Source organism: Halichoerus grypus, chromosome 14 (genome assembly GCF_964656455.1).
Source record: "Halichoerus grypus chromosome 14, mHalGry1.hap1.1, whole genome shotgun sequence".
Classification (NCBI taxonomy): domain Eukaryota; kingdom Metazoa; phylum Chordata; class Mammalia; order Carnivora; family Phocidae; genus Halichoerus; species Halichoerus grypus.
In genome coordinates, this window is record NC_135725.1 from 12543910 (window position 1) to 12567401 (window position 23492).

The 23492-nt window shown below is 38.5% G+C and overlaps 1 protein-coding gene and 1 pseudogene across 3 annotated transcripts in view; both read left to right on the top strand.

Annotated features, from left to right (window-relative positions):
- Nucleotides 1–3346: 3346 nt before the first annotated feature.
- The window catches only part of SMC5 (structural maintenance of chromosomes 5), a 96153-nt gene continuing 76007 nt past the window's right edge, over nt 3347–23492 (top strand). For 2 of the 3 annotated variants that reach the window (XM_036117910.2, XM_078061997.1), the window contains exons 1-3: nt 3347–3654; nt 8101–8242; nt 15605–15657. In XM_036117910.2, the coding sequence (XP_035973803.2) occupies nt 3458–3654; nt 8101–8242; nt 15605–15657 (392 nt within the window). In that variant the 5' untranslated portion in view covers nt 3347–3457. Of the gene's footprint in view, nt 3655–8100; nt 8243–15604; nt 15658–23492 lie in introns of those variants that run through there. The other variant, XM_078061998.1, reaches the window with a different exon arrangement.
- LOC118551839 (complement component 1 Q subcomponent-binding protein, mitochondrial pseudogene) lies at nt 9507–10421 on the top strand (annotated as a pseudogene).

Sequence of the window (23492 nt, forward strand, 5' to 3'; positions counted from 1 at the left end):
GGAGTCTGCTTCTCCCTCTGACCCTCCCCCCTCTCATGTGCTCTCTCATTCTCTCTCAAATAAATAAATAAAATCTTTAAAAAAAAAAAAACTATGTCACGGAAAAATATTTAATGGCATGGAAATACATTCATATTATTGAGAAAAAGAGGGTTATATATATGTATATATATATATATACATACACACACACACAATAATATAATTTGTGCGGCATCATCCTGGTTTTTTCTGCGGGGTGGGGGGGCAACAAAAGGAGCATATCATACATACACAAGGAAAAAAGATAAAACATACACCCAAACCCTAACAGTGATTAGTTTGGGTAGAGGAATTAGGAGTAACCTTTCGCTTTGTGTATGTTTTTTCTGCGTGCTCCCAAATTTTCTATACTTAACATGCATTGGTTTTGTAATTAGAAGCAAAAGCAATAGTATTTTCCTTTTTAAAAGGTGGTGGCACCAGCCAGAATGGCAAAAATTAACAAGACAGGAAACAACAAATGTTGGCGAGGATGTGGAGAAAGGTGAACCCTTTTACACTGTTGGTGGGAATGCAAGCTGGTACAGCCAATCTGGAAAACAGTGTGGAGGTTTCTCAAAAAGTTAAAAATAGATCCACCCTACCACCCAGCAATTGCACTACTAGGTATTTACCCCAAAGATACAGATGTAGTGAAAAGAAGGGGCACATGCACCCCAATGTTCATAGCAGTAATATCCACAATAGCCAAACTGTGGAAGAAGCCGAGATACCCTTCAACCGACGAATGGATAAAGAAGTTGTGGTTCATATATACAATGGGAATACTACTCAGCCATCAGAAAGGATGAATACCTACCATTTGCATCGACATGGATGGAGCTGGAGGGGATTATGCTAAGTGAAGTAAGTCAAGTAGAGAAAGACAATTATCATATGGTTTCCCTCATATGTGGAACATAAGGAATAGTGAGTGCGAGGACCAAAGGGAAAGGGGTGGGGGGGAACTGAATGGGAGGAAATCAGAGAGGGAGCAAACCATGAGAGACTCTGGACTCCAGGAGAAAAACAGGGTTACAGAAGGGAGGGGGTGGGGGGATGGGGTACCAGGGTGATGGGTATTAAGGAGGGCACGTGTGGTGATGAGCACTGGGTGTTATACACAACTAATGAATCACTGAACACTACACCAAAAACTAATGATGTATTATATGTTGGCTACTTGAACATAATATTAAAAACCAAAATAAAATAAAATAAAATAAAAGGTGGTGGCAGAGTATGACTGGCTGGCTGTTTAGAAAAGAACTCTTAGGTTGTGTGCATTTGTGGGGTCATCTTAAGTTCAGGGACTCATTCTCAACTTTCAAGTTTATAAGCACAATTTGATTAATTCACTAAAGAACTAATAATGGTACAAAAATGGGTTCCTGCCCTCAACTACCATTACTCTGCCTATGTTATTTTTCCATTAGGATAGATTCCCCCAAATGTAATCATTTCTTCAAAGACTTTGACTCTTCTAAGGTTCTTGAAGTACGGTAACAAATTACTTTTCAAACAATTTGTCACAGTTAAATAAATAAAATCTTTAAAAAAAAAAAAAAAAAGGGACGCCTGGGTGGCTCAGTCAGTTAAGCGGCTGCCTTCGGCTCAGGTCATGATTCCGGGGTCCTGGATCGAGTCCCGCATCCGGCTCCCTGCTCTGCAGGGAGCCTGCTTCTCCCTCTGCCTCTGCCTCTCTCTGTCTTTCATGAATCAATAAATAAAATCTTAAAAAAAAAATTGTCACAGCATTGCAGGGAATGACAGTATAGCACCCTCCTAAGCACTGCCTATTTTAACAATTCTAAAATTATTCTTCTGTAATTTGTACTTTATTATTTATTTCTAGTAACCATGGCGAGTTCATATGCTTTTTCCTCATCCTATTTTCTTTGATAATAACCTTTAGAGAGCACTGATTCCACTTGTGTGAGAGGAAGACTCGGGCACCTGGGAAAGGAGCACTGGTCCACGAGTCAGGAGTCAGGGTTCTACTGCACCCGTTTTCTAAATGGCCTCCCCACTTCCACGCTTGACCCCCTCCAAACAGCAACCAGAGTAATTACTTAAAAACTTTAATCAGATGATGTCTCTCTCCTGCTTAAAACCATCCAACGGCTTCCCAGCGCTTTAAAAAGAAACAGATCTGCGGTGATGGGCAAGGCCGTGCTATGCAACAGTGCTTCCGCCCCCCTTCCGGGCCGCCACACCGGCCTTCCCTTTGTTCCTCAGACGTCCCACCTGCTCCCACTCCAGAGCTTCCGCCCTTGCCCCGAACGTTCTTTCCTCATTAACGCACTTGGTTCCTTCTCACTTAGGGGTTAGCTCAAACATCACCTCTTCCGACGGCCCTTCTGTGCCTCCCCCATCACACTGGTTCTTGTTTATTTTTTTCCCAGAGCGCCCAGCACAGCCTGGAATGATCCCGATCCTTTGTTGCTCCACTGGTTCTTTTTCTGTGTCCCACACCAGAAAGTAGGGGCTCAGAGCCGCATCCCTGCCTGGGGCCGTGTGTGCCCCGCCCCAGCCTCCTGTAGGTCAGGCATTAATTATTAGGTGCGGGAAGGAGGCGCTGCGGGAGCCTCGGTGCACCGCTTGCTCAAGGTTAACCAGATGCGCGTGACCAGGTTTAAGTGGAAGCACGCACGCACTGAAGCCGGCGCATTCTAGCTCGTGGATTTCTAGAAACCTCGGGGCAGGAAGCCTTAAAAGGGAAGGAGGGCGCGAAGGGGGCGGAGAGTCTCTGCCTGCAGAGTTTGTGTGGTGTCGCCTGTTCGCAAGTGGGAGCGCACAGAGAACTTAGCAGGACGCGGAAGACAGACGCGGGCACAGGGCCGTTACTAGAGGTTTCTTTTTGGGACACCGGGACGTGCTTGAAGGCAAATAGGGAGCCAACGGAGAAAAGAGCCGAAGACAGGCGAGTCCGGATCCGCTCGGGCGGTGTCCGGACAAGGCTGGTCGGACGTCGCCCGCCTGCGGCCCCAAGTGCCACCGCGAACGCCTCCCTCCGTCCTCTGGCGGGTCGGCTTCCTGGGAGCGCTGAAAGGGCTTTCAAAGTACTAGATGCAATGGACATCTTTTTCTGAGTTAAAAAAAAAAACCCAACTCTGGAAAAATGCACAAACGCTCAGAGAGGAAGGTCGGAGAGCCGCCTACCCGGAGGCCGTCGCCCGCCCCCGCCCGCGCCCGCGCCCGCGCCCGCGCCCGCGCCCCCGCCCCCGCCCGCGCTCGCGTCGCCCTCGGCGGCCCAGGCGCGGGGCTGAGGGGCGGGGCGGCCCGGTGACGCCGCCGGGCCGGGACTGCGCAGGCGCAGGGCGGGCTCGCGGGCGGGGTCGCGCGCCGGGTAGTTCGCGCGGGAGCCGGGCGCAGGGGCCCCGAGGCTGCAGGTCGGTGGGAACGGAAGCGCCTGTGGCGCGGCGGGGAAGCCAGGATGGCGACTCCGAGTAGGAAGACGTCGACCTCAAGCTCCCTGGTCTCCAAGAGAGCTCTCCCGAGGGATCCCTCGTCGGAGGTCTCGAGCAAGAGAAAGAGCTCGGCCCCTCCGGCGCCGCCGCCGCCACTGCCGCTGCAATCGTCCAGGCCTTTCGTGGAAGGCTCTATCGTCCGCATCGTGATGGAGAACTTCTTGTGAGTGGCCGGAGGCCGCGCCGCGGCGGGGAGGCGAGCGGGCCTGCGGGCGGGGGGCGCCGGCTGCGCGGGCGGGTGAGGGACGGGAGTGGATGTGCGCCTGGCCGCGGGCTCTGGCCGTGAATTCAAGCCGGGGTTACCGTGAGGATTGACGTCTGTGTTGGGCGGCTTAGGTGTGCGCCTGGTGTGCTGCGGGCTTTTTATTCATTCAGGCAACGTTTTCTGAAGGCGTCATGCGGCGGGCGGTGGACGCGGTGGGGAATAGGTTTGTGCCCGCTGGGGGTCACGGCCTACGGAGGGGGCACCTAGCCTGTAATTCACAAAAGTGCGGGCGCCGGAACTCGGGAGGAAGCAACAGTTAAATCAGAGTAGCCGGATGCTGTGGTAGATTCGTCAAGAGTAAGCAGTTGCTAGGTGGACAAAATGGTGAAGGTTGTCGCGGATGGAGGTGGAAATGTACAAGAAAATTAGACCTTCCTCTCAGTTGTGCCTCCCAGCGGACCCTTGACCCCTCCAAATCCAGCTTTCCCCCCTGCTTCCTTTTCTGTCTCTCCAGACAACTAATAATCATCATAATCGTTTTAGAATTTAGTAAATCTGTTTTAACACAAATACTGTGTATCTAGCACCTTACGGGGTTTTTTTGGTCAGGGTCTTTTTTTTTTTTTTTTTTTAAGCTTACACACGGTAGCTTAGGATAACAGAATTGTGGTAACAATACCAATGTTTTTTTCCTCCCCAGGTAGCTACCATGTGCCAGGTATCGAAGTAGATGCTTTATTTACACAATACTCTCATTCTCTCCTTATAACAACTCTTCATCTCTCTTGATGAGATGAGCTCAGAAAGGTTCATTTACCCATGTTTATACTGCTAATAAGTAGCTGAATTGCTGTTTGAATCCAGATCAGGAAAGAGAAATAAAATCAAATGAGTTACTTGCCATAATAAAATACATGTGTATATATATGTTTCAGGATGCCTTAGGGGCAAAAATGATGAAGTGTTTAATTTCATCCCTATGAGAAAGGGCTTTGTACAGGAGGTTTACCAAAGTCTTAAAAGAAGGGAAGAGCCCTGTAGATGAAGGAACTGCCTGAAACCGTTGTATTTAGGAAGGGTCTAGTATTGGAGTATGGGTAGAATGTAGGATGTGAGTGACTTGGACAGAGGGGATACTGAAGAGGTAGGCAGCTACTGAGGATCTGTGTTTTCTATGCTGAGGAATTCCAGTTTTATCCTGTCGGCAACCAGGATGCATTTTTTTTTTTTTTTTAAAGATTTTATTTGAGAGAGCGAGAGCATGAGAAGGGGGTGGGTCAGAAGGAGAAGCAGACTCCCTGCTGAGCAGGGAGCTGATGCGGGACTGGATCCTGGGACTCCAGGATCATGACCTGAGCCGGAGGCAGTCGCTTAACCAACTGAGCCACCCAGGCGCCCACCAGGATGCATTTTAAGCAGGGAATGACATGTGATTTCCATTTCACACTGGAAGCCGTGTGAAGGATGATTTAGAAAGGGTACAAGACTGGAGGCAAGAAGACTTTTTTACAACAATGAGAGATGATCGGAGTTTGAACCTAGGAGTAGCAGTGGGAAGTGGTGGAAAGAAGATTTGACAGGATCTGGCTACAGATTAGGAGGCCTGAAGGTAAGAGAGTTATGCAGTATTTACCTCAAGTTCTGTCTTGGCTCTTGGTCAGATGTCCTTTTCAGAAGAGGGAGCAATTTGGGGAGAGTAATAATAATAAATGCTTTTTGTATCCTGCGATTTGAAGTTTCCTATGGGGTGTCTAAAAAAGAGATCTTCCATAAGCAATATTTTTAAGGGTCCGGAAAATGCAAACAGGTGAGCGATTTGGAAGTCATGCATATAGGTGATTCTTGAAATTGCAGAAATGGTTGGGCTTGCCCAAAAGGAAATATAAATAGGGATAGAAGGCCAACTACGGAGTCCTGGAGGAATGCCAACATGTAAGGGTGAGCAGAAGAGGAGCTGGGACAGAGAAGGAACTGCTCAGGGAGGTAAGAGGATAACTGTGGGAGACTATTCTCTAAGAAGCCTAGGGGTAAAGTGTTTCAAAAATATTATCTGCTACATTGGAGTTGGATAACAGGACTGCGAAGAGCCTATTGCATTCTGCAATTAGGAATTCTTTTACCCTTTGAAGCAGGGTAAGCACAACATTTTGCAAGTCCTAGAAGAATGAATGAGGCTGCAAAGTGCAGAGCTACCCTGTTTATTTTCATGAGAGGACGTGGAGTTTTAAGAATGAGGGAGGAGGGGTGGGCTTAGAGAACCAAAGTGGCCTGAGAGTAGTTACTGGAAGAATTCCTAGGAGTGAACCAAGTCCAGTGGGATTGGGAATGGAGGGAGAGGTTTCTAGGCTGACAGAATAGCTTGTGCATAGGCTTGCAGAATAAATAACCTAAAGATAGTCAAGAAACTGAAAGAAGTTCATGATGGGTAGAATTTGGAGGTCTGATTAGAGAACGGGAAGGAGGTAGAAAGTAGAAAAAGATGGTCAAGAGTGAAATTCTGAAGAGTCCTATTTTTTCTTATTCTTTTTCTTAACGAGTGATCTCAGAATTGCATGCCTACCAACATGACTTGGTGACTGATTGGATGATGGGGGCCAGAGGGGAAGGAGGTGATAGAATCAAAGATGATGCAAAACTGGTGCCTAGGTTTCTGATTTGGGCAATGGGATGAATGATAATACTGTTCACTAAGAGACCACAAGAATGGTTTGGGATTAGAAAGATAGCGGGTTTAGTTTTGAATGTGGGAAATTTGAGGTGACTGCAACATCCAGATAGTGTTCTGGAAGTGGTAATTGCATGTGTAGGTCATGTGGGCTGACTTTCAGCACATAGATCCCACCAGAAGTCATGGAGAGTATATGAGATACCAGGCAAAGTACATGGAGAAGAAGGTGGGCATTTGACAACAGCTCTTTTCAGGAGGAGCTCAGAGAAAAGGAAACCCACAAAAAAGGGAATTCCTAATAAATATAGAGTCAGACCAACTAATTTTTTTTAAATGTGGAGGCTTTGTTTTGTTGTTTGCTTTGTTGGTGTGGGTTGGTTTTATTTTGTTTTTTGTTTGTTTGTTTTTTTTTTTTTTTTGGCAACTCTGTTGATATCTATGTGTATGTTATAGGCCGGGAATAATTCTTCCTCTTTGGTTTTATTGTTATCTTAAACATCAGTTACATCACTGTTTTAGTAAAACAGTGGCACAGAGATTTTACAGCAGGAAATTCAAAGAGTTGAAAAGAACGGGGCTTCATGTTTTGGAATTAAGTTCCAAGGCTGGTCATTTTCCAGATGCCTGAAGTTCCCAAACTAGTTTCGTTTTAACCATTATATTAAAAGTTTCTTTATGATCCAGCTTTTAACAGAACAAAGCATTTGAAAAGATAAAGTAGATAGATGCTGTGCTGAGATACGGGGTTGGAAACCTGTCAGAAAATACTTGTTTACTCCCTGTATTTACTTTTATTACCACATGGCATTTCAAATTAATTTTTCTTTGGGTACTGAAGTGGAAGTGTGCTTGGCTAAATTATTTACATACCTAGCAGATGAGTAGCAGGGTAACTTTTTATCAGGATATTATTTATGGGTTCTAATTCAGGGTATTTAGAGACAAAGTAGAGGATTATCTGAGTCCGTTTATTTCACATTTTGCCATAGTTGTCCTGGTGACTAATAAGGACGAGGTGCTATTGTTACAGACAGTTAATTAAAACTGCTGGATAGCAGGCAGCTTTCTGGTTTGAGAATGTTATGAAAGCGCTTGGTGATGATGCGTTCTTGTTTCTTCCCATGGAATAACATTTATTTGAACATGGACTAACAATGGATCTTTTGGCGAATCTCTGGCAGCATATTAAAAGAAATGGATTTTTAAGAAATTAATAATAAAATGAAACCATTGAGTTGATATCTTCAGTTTTTAATTAGAATAGGAATTTGGATTGTTTCAATTAGTAAAATGTGAGAAGTTGCTATTAAGCATTTTAATTCAAGAGAAATATAAATGTAAAATTCACAGATTTAGGATGAGCCATGGCTTCTCTTACATAAAAGTAAAAAAAAATTATTTGTGCAGTGGTTTTGATAAATTTTTTCATGTGTTCTAATTATTAAAAAGGAATAAATAATATCAAACTTTGCTTCATTCAACAGACTTCTATTTGAAAAGGGCCTATGAAATCTTCTTTTCCCACTGATACTCTAATTTCAGATATGCATTATTTTCTCATTTCTTCCATTGATTTTTTTCTCTAGTTTATTAACAGTGTATAAATACATTAAAATGTAAGGTCACCTGGCTTTGAAAGGAATTCAACGAAGCTTGTAGATAACGTAAGCAAGAATAAATATTTTTGTAAAGAAAATATTCTTATGTCTTAGTAATTTCATCTCTTTATAATTCAGAACGTATGATATCTGTGAAGTATCTCCTGGACCCCATCTGAATATGATTATTGGAGCTAACGGCACAGGAAAATCTAGCATCGTGTGTGCCATTTGTCTTGGATTAGCAGGCAAACCTGCTTTCATGGGACGGGCAGATAAGGTGAGTTAACATAAGTACTTAAAAAAAATTCAGAGTTGTGACTTGCTTTTAGTAACAGATCACTTTCTCTCATTTCCTTGGGTATAACAAAGATGTCGAGCTTGAATGTAAAGAATGAAGTTGGTAGGGAGAGCTGCTGGGAGGAGTTGCCATTTCTAGAAGTATTTTGGACTATATACCCAGAGAATTCTTCAAGTATATAACACTTAAAATTCTTAGGAAAGGTGTAAAATGTCGTCTTAAATGTATTGCTGGGCTTGTGGAAAGGTGAAGTAAATTTACCAAGGGCAGAAGCAAAATTGTGTGGATCCAAAGACTTAAGCAAGCTCTGGAGTTGTTTCCCCAGGGACATTTGCTTGCTTTGCACCCTGAAGGCATTTGGTTGCTCTGAATTGGGGATCCTGAGTAGGGGAAGGCTAGAAGATAAAACTAGAAGTCAAGCACTGTGTTAGTAGGAAAAATAACACTGCAGAATGGGATATAGGGTTACTTACTTACCTGATTGTTAGCTCTGAATATAGTGGAGAAAAAAAATCTTCCAGAGAATTACTATTTTTATTGAAAAATAATTGACATATATTATTAGTTACAGGTGTACAATATAGTCAATATTTGTATACATTATGAAATGGTCACCACAATAAGTCTAGTTGCTGTCTAGCACCATACAAAGTTGTTACAGTATTATTGACTGTAGTCCCTAAGCTGTATATTACATGCCTGTGACTTACTTTATAACTGGAAGATTGTACCTCTTAATCTCCTTCGTCTGTTTTGTCCACCCCCCCCTTCCCCCCCCTGCCAAAAATCAGTAATTTCTAGAGAATAAGGGTGTGGGGGGTAGATAAAGTAGAAAAAAGGAATGTAAAGAAAGTAATAAAGATATGTTAGATGGTGGTCAAAACAACCCTGAAATTTAAGTGGTTTAAAAATATAGAAGATTAATTCTTCTTTTTGCTACTTATCCAGTATAGGCCGTTTGTGGTCACTTGGGTACCTAGGCTGATGGAGTCTTCATTTCAATACATAGTCCCGTGATTGCCACCTTGGGAAAGGGAACTGGCTATTACAATTTCTTCAAAAAGTCATAGATACTGACTTATATTTTCAGTGGACAAAGCCAGTTAAAACTCCACACCTTCCATCAGAGGGAATGAGCAAATGCAGTCCTACCATGGGCTTGCAGGAGAACTGGAGTTTTCATGAACTGCCGGGATGCATGCCACCAGGGCATTACCAGATTGCAGCAGAGATTTAAATGATTATGAGACAATATTATGGGGCCCCGCCCCTGTCAGCCACTGCGTTGCTGCTTCTGCCCTATGCCAAGTGCCTTGCATGCTGGGCTCCGTGGCCACTGAGTGCCGCGCCCGCCCCACTACCTCAGCCCGCCCTGCACACCCAGGGGCACAAAGCTTTTGTGGAATTGCTGAATGATGAAATTGAGGAGGAAAAGGAGATACCAAGCGTAAATCCCTCTCCAAGATGTCTGGAAGGTGGGAGCTGGAAGTATATGGCACACTTCCAGTTTTGTGGTTGAAGTTGTAAAGACTAGTGGCAAGAAGCCCCTGGTGCTGGACTCTGACTATCCAGAAGATGAGGCTGGGCAAGAAGAGGAGGTCCAGAGTGACATTTTCTCTGTAAGGGAAGTGAGCTTTCAGTCCATTGTTGAGTCTGAGTGGAAGGATCTGAATTACACACTCAACACTGATCCCAGGGACTGGCCTTGTTTGGTGGCCACCTGATGGATTTCCCGGCAGGTGGATAGGTGGGTAGCGCTTTTGCAGAGGAGTTGGTAGAGCTCAGCACAGCCCTGGAGCGCCAGGAATACATTTCTTTTCTTGAAGATCACAAAGGTTTTGTCAGGCTTTGGCTAGGGAACAACCTACTCTGAAGCTAGGCATACATGTATTTTGAAATAGTTTTCATCCTAATATCATGGAAAATATTTCAAATGTAAATTATTTCCATTGCCCTCTAATTTACTATTCCTTTATTCTCTACAAATCTGTTGTTCCTAGATTTTTGTATAACAAAATGATGGACAATAAAATTGGTCTATCTCCTCCCAATACAAAAAATATTATGAACAACTTTATGCTAGTAAAGCTTAAATTCTTAAAGTTGTGAATGTATAGGTTTCTACAACTATATAAATGGTCAAAACCGACTCTTAGGAAAAAAATCAGCTGTTAATTTTTTTTCTTAGAACACCAAAGATAATTATCCATTAGTTCTAACCGCAATCATTTCCTATTTTACACAAAGAATGACTGTACCAGAATATGACGGCACCAGAATACATCAAGGATAGAATGAGAAAATTAAAGATAGTCTCACTTATGAATATAGGAGCAAAAATCTCAAGAAAAAGAAACTTTAGTCTGTTGAATCTAATAAATAAACTGCATAATACATCATGACCAAATAGAATTTATTCAAGGAATGAGAGATTAAACATTAGAAAAAAATTAACATATCAGGTTTTATTTATTTTTTTTTTACATATCACATTTTAAAGGAGAACTGGATGATCCTCTCAGAGAAAAAGCATTAAATTCCACAGTAATTTATGATAAAAAAAACTCTTAGCAAATTAGGAGTAGAAGATGCCTACCTTTTAAATTACATAAAAGACAAGTGAAAATACACAGCAAATTCAGGAACAAGTCAAGGTTACCTAATAGCACTGCTATTCAGCATTGTACTAGAAGTTCTAGATAGTATAGTAAGGTAAGACAAAAGATACAAGTTGGAAAGAAAACCGTCATTTACAGGTTTTATGAAAGTTTGCAATGAAAACCACAAAAGAGACTCCAGATAAGCCTTCTGATGAATTAATCTGGAAATTTATCAGGATTGCCAGATATAAGATGATATAACAAAAATCTGTTGCATTTCCCTATGCTAACAGAAAAATGCAATTAAAAATAGATATTATTTACAGTGGCACCAAAAGTGCAAATTACATAGCAATAAATCAACAAGACATGTAAGACCTATATTTAGAAATTATAAAATTTTATTTGAAAATATTGGAGTGTGATTAGATGGACAGATATACTGTATTGGGCAGGAAGACCTATAAAAATGTCATTCTTCACATTGATATACATATTGAGCATCATTCCAGTCAAAATCCCAATGCTGTCTATAGCAAATTACAAGCTGGTTCTAAAATTTAGGTGAAAAAAGAAATGGCCAAAAATAGCTGAGATACTCCTAAAGAAATTCAACAAAATAGGAAAACTTGCCTTATCAGATACCAAGACTTAACACAGAGTTATAGTAAATGAAAACGTTGTATAGAATATTTAGCCATAAAAAATAATGAAATCTTGACATTTGTGACAATATGAATGGACCTAGAGGGTGTTACACTAAGTGAAATAAGTCAGAGAAAGACAAATAGCATATTTCACTTGTATGTGGAATCTAAAAAACAAAACCAAAAACCCAGAAATAGACTCAAATACAGAACAAACTGGTGGTTGCCAGAGGGGAAGAAGAGGTGGGTTGGGTGAGACAGGTGAAGGGGACTAAGAGGTACAAACTTCCAGGTATAAAACAAGTCATGGGGATGAAAAGCATAGCATAGGGAATATGGTGAATAGTATTGTAATAACTTGCATGGTTACAGATTATACTTACTATGTTGAGCATTATGTAATGTACAGAATTGTCAAATCATTGTTATACCTGAAACTAATAATATTGTTTCTCAGCTATATTAGAAACAAAGACCTGTGGTATTGGTGGGATATACATTAGACCAGCATGCTATGACAGAATGAAAAGCCCAGATCAAAACCATGATGAGTAGACTCTTGATTTATGATGACTGACATTGTAGATGAATGGGGAAAAGAAGGGTAAATAGTACTGAGACCGTTGGTTGCATAGGAGGAAAAGAAATTAAGTTCTGTCCTCACCCTTGAACACAAATCAGTTCCAAGTGGATTGAAGATCTAAATGTGATTGACAAAGGTTTTAAGAGATACTGGTGTGGAGGAGATTATCTTTGTGACTTTGGGTTAAATAAAAATTTCTTAAGTAAAAGTATAGGTTGAAAAGGAAAATACTGATAAAATTAAACTTCTCTCAAAAGACACCATGATCTCACTGATATGAGGAATTCTTAATCTCAGGAAACTGAGGGTTGCTGGAGTGGTGGGGGGTGGGAGGGGTGGGGTGGCTGGGTGATAGACATTGGGGAGGGTATGTGCTACGGTGAGCACTGTGAATTGTGTAAGACTGTTGAATCACAGACCTGTACCTCTGGGGGAAAAAAAAAAGACACCGTAAAGAAAAAGACAAGCCACAATTGGGATATAACCCATATAACAAAAGATCGGTATTTAAACTTTTTAATAAGCAAAACAGTTAACAATTAAGAAAGGACAAAACGTGCTCAGACACCTCAGAGAAGAGGCAGCTCAGACGGCCAATAAATACAGTTGCTCTTTGAACAACTTAAGTTTGAACTGTGCAAGTCCACCTATACGCGGATTTTTTTCACTAAATACAGTACAGTACTGTAAATGTATTTTCCATGTGATTTTCTTAGTAACTTCTTTTTGTACTTGTAAGAATACTGTATATAGTACACATAACATACAAAATATATATTAACTGCTTATGATATTGGTAAGGATTCCAGTCAACAGTAGGCTATTAGTAGTTAAGTTTCGGGGGAGTCCAAAGTTACATGCAAATTTTTGAGGGGGTTGGCACTCCTAACCGTTGTGTTATTCAAGGGCCACCTGTATCTGCAAAGATACTCAGCTTCATTAATTATCAGAGAACTGCACACTAATCCTGGCAAGATACATTCCTCAGAGTCACAAAAATTCTGGCGATGCCATGGACTTACAAGGATATGGAGCAGTGGGAACTGTGATGCACTCTTGGTGGGAATAGGAATTTGTAGTCTTCGAAAATGGCATTACCTAGTGAATCTGCAGATGCATATATCCAATCACTCAAAAATTCTACTCCTGGACAGCTCTTGTACATTAATACCAGGCAAAAGTATTGAAATATTTATAGCAGTATTGTTTTTAAATAAATCCTATTATAGTCAAATAAAATTGAATATTACATACCAGTGAAAATAATCCTTAGCTCACTGGTTAAATCTCAAAAACGTAATTTTAAGGAAAAATGCTATTTTGGAAGAATACTTGTAATATGAATTTATAGAATGGTCAAAACACAAAATAATGTATTTAATATTTAAGGAGATGTATGTATATAGCAAAACTAGAGAAAAGCAAAGTATGATCAAGTCAGGATTACATTAGTTGAGAGAGGATACAATAGTATTGAGTTCTACAGGGAATGTCAGAGACACGATTAATTTTCAATTCCTTAAATTTGTGGTAGATGCTTGGTTGTTTTACTGTTCCTTCAAGCAGTATATGAAGCTTATATATAATGTTTGGTGTATATTTCACATAAAATTATGTTCTGAAAAGGGAGTTTGAGAGTTGAGTTAACACACTGTAAAATAGTTGTAAAAGTTTAAATGATTCTTTACATTTTTCTAAAACTACTGGGAATATTGCAATATTATTAAAATGGTATTATAGGTTTCTTAGCCAGGCTTATAATTTAATTTAGGATTACAAGATTGAAGCATATACCCTTAAGATTACAAATAAGCCTATTCAAAATATGTGTGTATGTGTGTGTTTTTTTAATGCTCAATGGGAGGCATTTATGAGGTAGAATACTCATAGATACTGCTCTGTTAATTTATGACCTTAGCCATTTGTCTAGACTTCAGTTTTTCTTTATTTTAAAGTTAAGGGGGTTGGAGTAGATAACTTCCAGGGACCAGATTTTTATAAATATTGATGTATAGTTTTTTAATTGTTAAAAATCATTTATTAAATCCTTATCTCTAATGGTCTGCTGGATTGTGCTCCAAACTCTGTACAGTCAGAATGGATTGGTTTGTAACCATTTCCACCAACCTTCCATTTATTTTTGGCGTGAAGAAGACTGATCTTACACTTGAGTGGTAGGGTTTTTGAAGAAGGTTGTGGAGTGCAGGGTTTCTTAGGTAACAGATTGCAGACCTTTAGGTTTCCCCTAAAGAAATTCAGGAGCTGTACAAGTTCTCAGTGAAAATACTTTTAATGTTGTATTTATAGTTAAATCTTAATATGAAAATGTAACACTAGCATGTTCTGTACCATCCATATATATATATTTTATAATAAGAACTGCCTTGTGATTTTTTTTCTTACTGGTATTTTAATTGATGCAAGCTAATGAGCAGATAGCATTCCTACAAAAATGCCATTGTTTTTCCTGTTTATGAAGCAACTAAAACAGTAAAACAGAGAGGTTAAGTTAACTTGGCTAGAGTCAAGCAGCTTACACTTTTATGGCAGGATTGAGATTGGAACCTGGATGGTGTGTGTTAAAGCATGTACTCTTAATCATTAAGCTGTACTTTCTGGTTATGAGGGCAGACCTCCTTTGTCATCTTTCTGGGCCTCAGTTTCATCATTTGTAAAATGGATATAATACATACCTCCTAAGGTTGCTCATGAGTATTAAGAAAGAAAATTATAAATTGCTTAGCACAGTAGCGTATGGTAATGCTTAATCAATGTTCGCTTTTGTTTTTCTAATTGTTGTCATCACTGCTGTTACCACTATTAAAAAGATAACTATTTGCAAGGTGTGTTTTCCACTTTTTTTTAGAATTACTATTATAGCCTGATTGAAGATCCAATCTAATTTTCTTTAGGCCCAGGGTCTCTCTTCAAGTTTGTGGTTGTGTATGTATTCAAACTAGACTAAGTAGGTCTGTTTTACCATGTAAATTGTACTTAAATTGTATTTACTATATTCTTTTTAAGAAAATGACAATTATATCCTCATTAATGACGGGATGGGTAATATTAGAGTGATTGTTAATACTTAATCTATGTAACTCCAAAGAAGTCTCCAGTGGTAATAAGATCTCTATGATTAAACTGTAGAACCTATTTTCCCACTGGCTTTTTTTGCCTCTACTGAGAGTATTTAGTATAGATGCTAAGTACACAGACTCTGGAGCCATATTTCGTGGGTTCAGTTCCTTGCTCTGTATCACCTACTGGCTTTGTCACAAGCTTTGTAAGAGGCTGTCTGGCACATCGAACGCTCAGTAAATGGTAACTAATAGTATTGTTACTTGTGGGAGGAAACAATGGAAACCATTTCCCAAATCCGGGAAAGTGAGGAGAGTGGACAGAGAAAATAGTTATTGAAAGGATTTTAATTAGACAAATAATAATGACTTTGCTGAATCTTTGATAACCTGGGAATGTCATCACTCAGTGCACTTTGTCTTTTTTGTTCTAGGTTGGTTTTTTTGTGAAGAGAGGATGTTCCAAAGGAATGGTTGAAATTGAATTGTAAGTGTTGAAAGTGCTGAAACCCCTTTTTCCTGTACAATTTCTTTATGTTCATGCTTTTGTGATGACTTTAGAAAAGAGTAATAATACAGCATTATGGCATAAATATTAGAAATCATATTTAAAGGGTGTTTTATCCAGATAAGTTATTTTTTTATGCATCTTTTAAAATCTAAATGGTAAGATTTTTCTTTCAGTAGATTTCTTAAAGAAATTACCTCTCTTGGCAGCCATTTCTGATGTCTGAGAGTCAGTATTCAAGATGAAACCAGTTAACCATCTTCAGTATATATGCTTTTCAGTCTTTTAAACACAGATAAGCTCATTGTTTTAGTTGATTTTTGGTGAGTGGTGTTTTTTGGAGTGTTCATAGAAAGTAATGAAATTTTTGAGCTTAAGTGGCTTTTAAAGATCATCTGATATAGCGTCATCATTTTATAGGATATGGGGAAATGATCTTTTTACTCAAAAACTGTGGGAGAATGTTTTATTTATGTAATGATGAGAAGTAGGCAAAAAAAAAAAAACCACATAGAAATAAAACAGGTAAGATTATACTTAATTTATTAAAATATAATGATATTTTACTGAAAGATACAAAACCGAGACCTGAATAAATGGAGAAGTATACTATGTTCCTAGAAACATAAAGTTAATACTCATTTTCAACATTTTCAGTCCTTTCAAATTAATATGTAAATTTGATATAGTTCTAACCAGAGTATCAACAGGTAAGTTTACAAGTTGATTCTAAAGTTCATTTGGGAGAATAAATGTGCTGGAAAACCAAGAAGATTTGGAAAAGCAGAATTACGAATAAGACATCTGTGTACCAGATGTTAAAGTATACTGTAAAGCTGTTGATAATGGTATTAGTTCAGAAAATTAGAGTAGCAGGATGGAAAAAGTAGGGAGATCTAAATGTCTATGAGCATTTATTGTAAAGATAGCAGTTTAAATGTAGGCTATAAATTACTCGAATTGAGGCAAACTAATTGGCTTTTAATTTTTTTAAATAAATTTAGAGCTTTATCAAATACCTGACTCATAAATCTAGATATGTTAAAGGCTTAGTGAAAAAATATGTAACTTTGAAAATAATAGAAAAAAATGTATATTATTTTTTAAATCTTAGGAAAGGGAAAGGCTATTTCAAGCAGAATAGGATACCCAATAACCATAAAAAAGAAGAAGGAAATTTAGATTCCATACAAATCCAGCTGAAAATAATGGTACCACAGTTAAAAATGAGTGACAGATAGGAGAAAACATTTTCAGCACAAATAACATGTACATGTCTTAAAATTACCAAAATACCAGTGTCTCATGCAAGTCAGTAAAAATTACAAACAACTTATAGAACATAAGCAAAGAAATTTAACACCAAGTAAAATAAATGGCCAATATGTATAAAAAGTATACAGCTCATTAGTTATAACTCATCACTTTTGAAGGAAATCAAAATGAGGATTTTTTTCCTTTTTAGCAAAATTTTTAAATAAAACTTAGTAATATGAAGTTATAGAGAAGTGAATCCTGTCATGCACGTAGGAATGTAAGCAGTATATCTTATTTGACAATAATATCAGATTTTAAATAATCTTTGATCCAGTTACTATTCTAGAGAATGTTTACTCATTTGCACAAAATTAGCTTTTTCCTAATTTTAATAGTGAAACTTATGAACATCCCGAATGTGTATCATCTGATAAATGGCTAAACAAAATGTGATCTAGTCATACAAGGACATCTTACTCAGCTGTGGAAAGGAGTGAAGTACTGATCGATCCGACAACATGTGTGAACCTGGAAAGCATGATTTGTGAAAGAAGGCAGACACAAATACTATGTACTGTGTGATTCCACTTCTATGGAATGTCCAGAATTGGCAATCCATAGAGACAGAAAATAGATGAGTGGTTGTTTGGGGAAGAGAGAGTGGGGAGTGACTGCCTAACAGGTTTGGGCTCCTTTTTGGGGTGTTGAAGACATTTTGGAATTAGATGGTGGTGATGGTTACAGAACCATGTGCATATGTTAAAAACTGTTGTTGATACACGTATTCCTTCAACAGTACACCTAAAAATGGTTAAAATGGTAAATTTTATGTTATGTACATTTTACCACAATAAAAACATTGATTTGTACATATGAAATGGATTATATATTTTTTAAATTGCCAAAGTTGGGGCGCCTGGGTGGCTCAGTCGTTAAGTGTCTGCCTTCGGCTCAGGTCATGATCTCAGGGTCCTGGGATCGAGTCCCACATCGGGCTCCCTGCTCAGCGGGAAGCCTCCTTCTCTCTCTCCCACTCCCCCTGCTTGTGTTCCCTCTTTCGCTGTGTCTCTGTCAAAAAAATAAATAAAATCTGAAAAAAAATAAAAAATTGCCAAGATATTCTTGTGTTAGCCTTGGTGCTGTTGATAGATCACAGTGGTTTCTTAGATACTGCAAGTGAAACAAATATACTAAGCCAGGTATTTTTATAAAATACAGAGGGAGTATTAATATATAAGTTTCAAAGTCTTTTATGGATGGCTGCAGGTGTTAAACACTCCTGATTTTCTGCTCTGAATCACCAAGGCCCAGTTGTTTTCTTAGTTATCAAAGAGGTACACTTTTTGGTGTGTACTAGCTAGTAGCTATAATAATCTAACTGGTGACCATAAACCAGAGTTCTGTTGCCAGAACTACAGGGGAGGTTTCCCTTTCCCCAAACTCTTTTAGTTACATTGTGGTCACTTGTTGGGAATACAAAATGGCTTGTTGTTGAAATTGTTACTGCTGTTGAACAAATGTGTTAACTGGTCACATACTCTTTGAATGGAACAGTAGATAGAATAATCTCTAGCATACATTTATGTAGTCATTTTCAAATATTTGAGTACATATCCATTGAGGGGGAGGAGAGATAGAGCATTCTGGAATTTATGGTTAGGGGCGGGAGGGAAGGGCAGATAAATACATAGGTAAAATACATGCTACATTGGATGGTGATTAGTGTCAGGTAAAAAATTGAGCAGGGAGGGAGTGCCAGAGTGGAGTTTACAGTATTAAATAGGGTGATCAGAAAAGTTCTCACTCAGAAGACAGTACCTGAGCAAAGACTTGAAAGAGATAGATGTTGAGCATGGAGATACTTGGGGAAACAGCATTTCAGCATCTGCAGATGCTAAAAAAGACTGAAGTGGTACCCAGTGTGACTGCCTTGCACTGAACGAGAGAATAGTAAGAGATAAGGTCTAAAAATATCAAGGAGCCAGCTCATAGGGCCTTTGTAGGCCAGTGTAAGGACTTTGCATTTATTTTGAGTAAGCTGTGAACCCACCACAATTTGAGCAGAGAAGTGGCATAACCTAAGTGTCTTCTGTAGTAGTGTTAGCCTCCTTGGTTTTTTCTTTCCCCTTGATTTGAAAAAATTGATTTGTCAGTTACATTAGTCCTTTTCAGTGAATGACTTCTGCATTGTTGTTTCTGTCTTACATCATGGTTTTCTGTTTCACTATTTTTTATACTCACCTTTACTAATTCTTGAAACTTTTTTTTTGTTTTTTCCCTAATTTCTTGAAATGGCTATTTTTTTGTACAAATTTTTAGTCTTTTGTTTTCCCTCATGTAGAAAGTTAAGGTTAAAAATTTCCCTCTCAATATTGCTTGAGCTCTGTCTCCCAAATTTTGGTATATAGCATTTTCCTATTTTTCAGTTCTATTCATTTTCTTTGAGTTCATAATTAGAAGTTGTTTCAAATTCTGATGTAGTAATTTTCTTGTTATATTTTAGTATTGATTTCCACTTTGATAGTTCTGTGGTAAAAAATATATATATTATAAAAATAAAATTACACTTTATATTTGTTACTATACACATTATGTATTATAACTATATGGGCCTATATATAGTAATATATATAATATATAGTAATACTATATATAGTATATATAATACAATGTATAATACATAGTGGAATTATATATTGCTGTATTATACGTATAGTGTATATTGTATGTTTTACTATAAATCTGTGACCTTATAGTAACACATAGTTTAATATATAGTAATATATTTAAACATGTGGTCATGTTACCAACCCTTTGAAATTTGTCAAGGCATCCTTTTTGTAGTGAGCTTACATAATTGTTACCCACTGGGTTGAAAGAATGAGTATTCTGCTCTTGTTATGTGCAGTGTTCTCTGTCCATTCAGTTCAAGCTGATTAACTATATTGTTAAAGCTTGTATGTTTTTGCTGATTTCAGTCATCACATCGATTCTTTAATTACTGAGAAGGGTGTATTACATTTTCCCTCTATGTAGATGTGTCAATTACCTTTGTCCTGTCAATTTTTGCTTTATGTATTTTCAGGACATTATTAGTTGCAGCTAAGATTCAAATTGTTTTATCATCCTAGTGAAGTTGAAGTTTTTGTTGTTATGTACTGACTTCTTTCTTTTTTGATGCATTGCCCTTAGAATGTGTTTTAATTTGCCATTAGTGTAGTTTGCAGCTTTCTTTAAGTGTTTTCCAGATTATCTTTTTTTATTCATTTATTTCAAGTTTTTTTATACCTTTTGTATCTCATTTCAACAAGTATAGCGGGGTGTTGTTAAATAGCCTTTTAAATAGTGCATATCTGTTACATTTATTGATTGACTTACATATTGGGACTTATTTTTACTGCCTTATTCTATGCTTTTTATTCTTTTTTCAGTATTTCTTTTCTCTCTTACCCTTGTTTGGATTTTTGTTTAATTTTTCTTTACTGTTTTGGAAATTACTCATTCTTGTTTTAGCAGTTGTTAGAATTAACACATACACTTGAATTTGAGTCTAGACTGAAATGGCTGTATCTTCCTATTGAATAAAGACCTTAGAGTACTTTTATTTGAATAACTTGTCTGAACTATTTTAATTTTGTCTTTTAGACATAATAACTACTATTAATTTATATTGTCAGTGTTTGTTTAGAATTACCTCATGTGTTTTTGGTTTGTCTTTTTATTTTTTCTTGCATTTTTGTTATTTCCTTTGAGATCACTTTCTTGTCACCAGAGGATATTTTTAAAAGTTTTCTTTAATGAGGATCTTCTAGTGGAATGCTCAGTTTTTATTTGAAAATGATGTTCTTTTGCTCTGAATCTTGAAAGATGTATTTGCTGGATATAAAAGTCTACATTGATAGATGTTTTCTCAACACGTACAAAGTGTAATTCCATTGTCTTCAGATGTGAATCTAATCTTTTTTTTTTTTTTTTTTCCAAGATTTTATTTGACAGAGACACAGCGAGAGAGGGAACACAAGCAGGGGGTGTGGGAGAGGGAGAAGCAGGCTTCCTGCTGAGCAGGGAGCCCGATGTGGGGCTTGATCCCAGAACCCTGGGATCATGACCTGAGCCGAAGGCAGACACTTAATGACTGAGCCACCCAGGCACCCTAGATGTGAATCTAATCTTAGTTTCTTTGGTAGTATTTCTCTTTTTCGCAAGTGACTTTTTTTTTTTTGTCATTAGTTTCATGTGGCTCAAGTGGCTTTTGAAATCCTCTCAGTTTTTGGTGTTATATGATGTGAAACTATAAATTTAGATGTGGCTTTATTTTTATTTTGCTTGGGATTTAATGAGCTTCTTAAATTTATGGTTTGGAAAATTCTTATCTACTTCTCTTTCTATATTGCCACTGACCCATTGTGTCTCCTTCCTTTCTGGAGCTCCTATTAGATAGATATTAGGTTCTCTTAATCATCCATATCTCTTAACATCCTTCATATTTTTTCATCTTTCTATGTCTTTGCACTGCATTCTAGATCCATTTCCCTTTGGTTCTTCAGATCAGATATAAGTAAATATTTTCAATCTTCTATTTCTTGAAATATAGGGAATATACTTATTCTATACTTGCCCATTAATTCAGTATGATTCTACTTTGTGATTTCTGCTAGTTCTTACTCTTTTTTTCATTTTTTTTATTATTTTATGTTAATCACCATACATTACTTCATTAGTTTCTGATGTCGTGTTCCATGATTCATTGTTTGCGTATACCACCTAGTGCTCCATGGAGAACGTGCCCTCTTTAATACCCATCACCAGGCTAACCATCCCCCCACGCCCCTCCCCTCTAGAACCCTCAATTTGTTTCTCAGAGTCCATAGTCTCTCATGGTTCGTCTCCCCCTCCGATTTCCCCCCCTTCATTCTTCCCCTCCTGCTATCTTCTTTTTCTTCTTCTTTTTTTTTTTTTTTAAACATATAATGTATTATTTGTTTCAGAGGTACAGGTCTGTGATTCAACAGTCTTACACAATTTCACAGCGCTCACCGTAGCACATACCCTCCCCAATGTTTATCACCCAGCCACCCCATGCCTCCCACTGCCCACCACTCCAGCAACCCTCAGTTTGTTTCCTGAGATTAAGAAGTCCTCATATCAGTGAGGTCATATGATACATGTCTTTCTCTGATTGACTTATTTCACTCAGCATAATACCCTCCAGTTCTATCCACATCATTGCAAATGGCAAGATTTCATTCCTCTTGATGGCTGCCTAATATTCCACTGTATGTATGTGTATATATATATATATATATATATATATATATATATATATATATACCACCTCTTTATCCATTCATCTTTTGATGGACATCTTGGCTCTTTCCACAGTTTGGCTATTGTGGACATTGCTGCTATAAACATCGGGGTGCACATACCCCTTCGGATCCCTACATTTGTATCTTTGGGGTAAATACCCAGTAGTGCGATTGCTGGGTCATATGGTAGCTGTATTTTCAACTTTTTGAAGAACCTCCGTACTGTTTTCCAGAATGACTGCACCAGCTTGCATTCCCACCAACAGTATAGGAGGGTTCCGCTTTCTCCGCATCCCTGCCAACATCTGTTGTTTCCTGACTTCTTCATTTTAGCCATTCTGACTGGTGTGAGGTGGTATCTCATTGAGGTTTGATTTGGATTCCCTGATGCCGAGCGATGTTGAGCACGTTTTCATGTGTCTGTTGGCCATTTGGATGTCTTCTTTGGAAAAATGTCTGTTCATGTCTTCTGCCCATTTCTTGATTGGATCATTTTTTCTTTGGGTGTTGAGTTTAAGAAGTTCTTTATAGATTTTGGATACTAGCCCTTTATCTGATATGTCATTTGCAAATATCTTCTCCCATTCTGTCGGTTGTCTTTTAGTTTTGTTGACTGTTTCTTTTGCTGTGCAAAAGCTTTTTATCTTGATGAAGTCCCAATAGTTCATTTTTGCCCTTGCTTCCCTTGCCTTTGGTGATGTTTCTTGGAAGAAGTTGCAGCTGAGGTCGAAGAGGTTGCTGCCTGTGTTCTCCTTTAGGATTTTGATGGACTCCTGTTTCACATTTAGGTCTTTCAACCATTTTGAATCTACTTTTGTGTGTGATGTAAGGAAATGGTCCAGTTTCATTCTTCTGCATGTGGCTGTCCAGTTTTTCCAGCACCATTTGTTGAAGAGACTGTCTTTTTTCCATTGGACATTCTTCCCTGCTTTGTCAAAGATTAGTTGACCATAGTGTTGAGGGTCCATTTCTGGGCTCTCTATTCTGTTCCATTGATCTATGTGTCTGTTTTTGTGCCAGTACCATACTGTCTTGATGATGACAGCTTTGTAATAGAGTTGGAAGTCCGGAATTGTGATGCCACCAGCTTTGCTTTTCTTTTTCAACATTCCCCTGGCTATTCGGGGTCTTTTCTGGTTCCATATAAATTTAAGGATTATTTGTTCCATTTCTTTGAAAAAAGTGGATGGTATTTTGATAGGGATTGCATTGAATGTGTAGATTGCTCTAGGTAGCATTGACATGTTC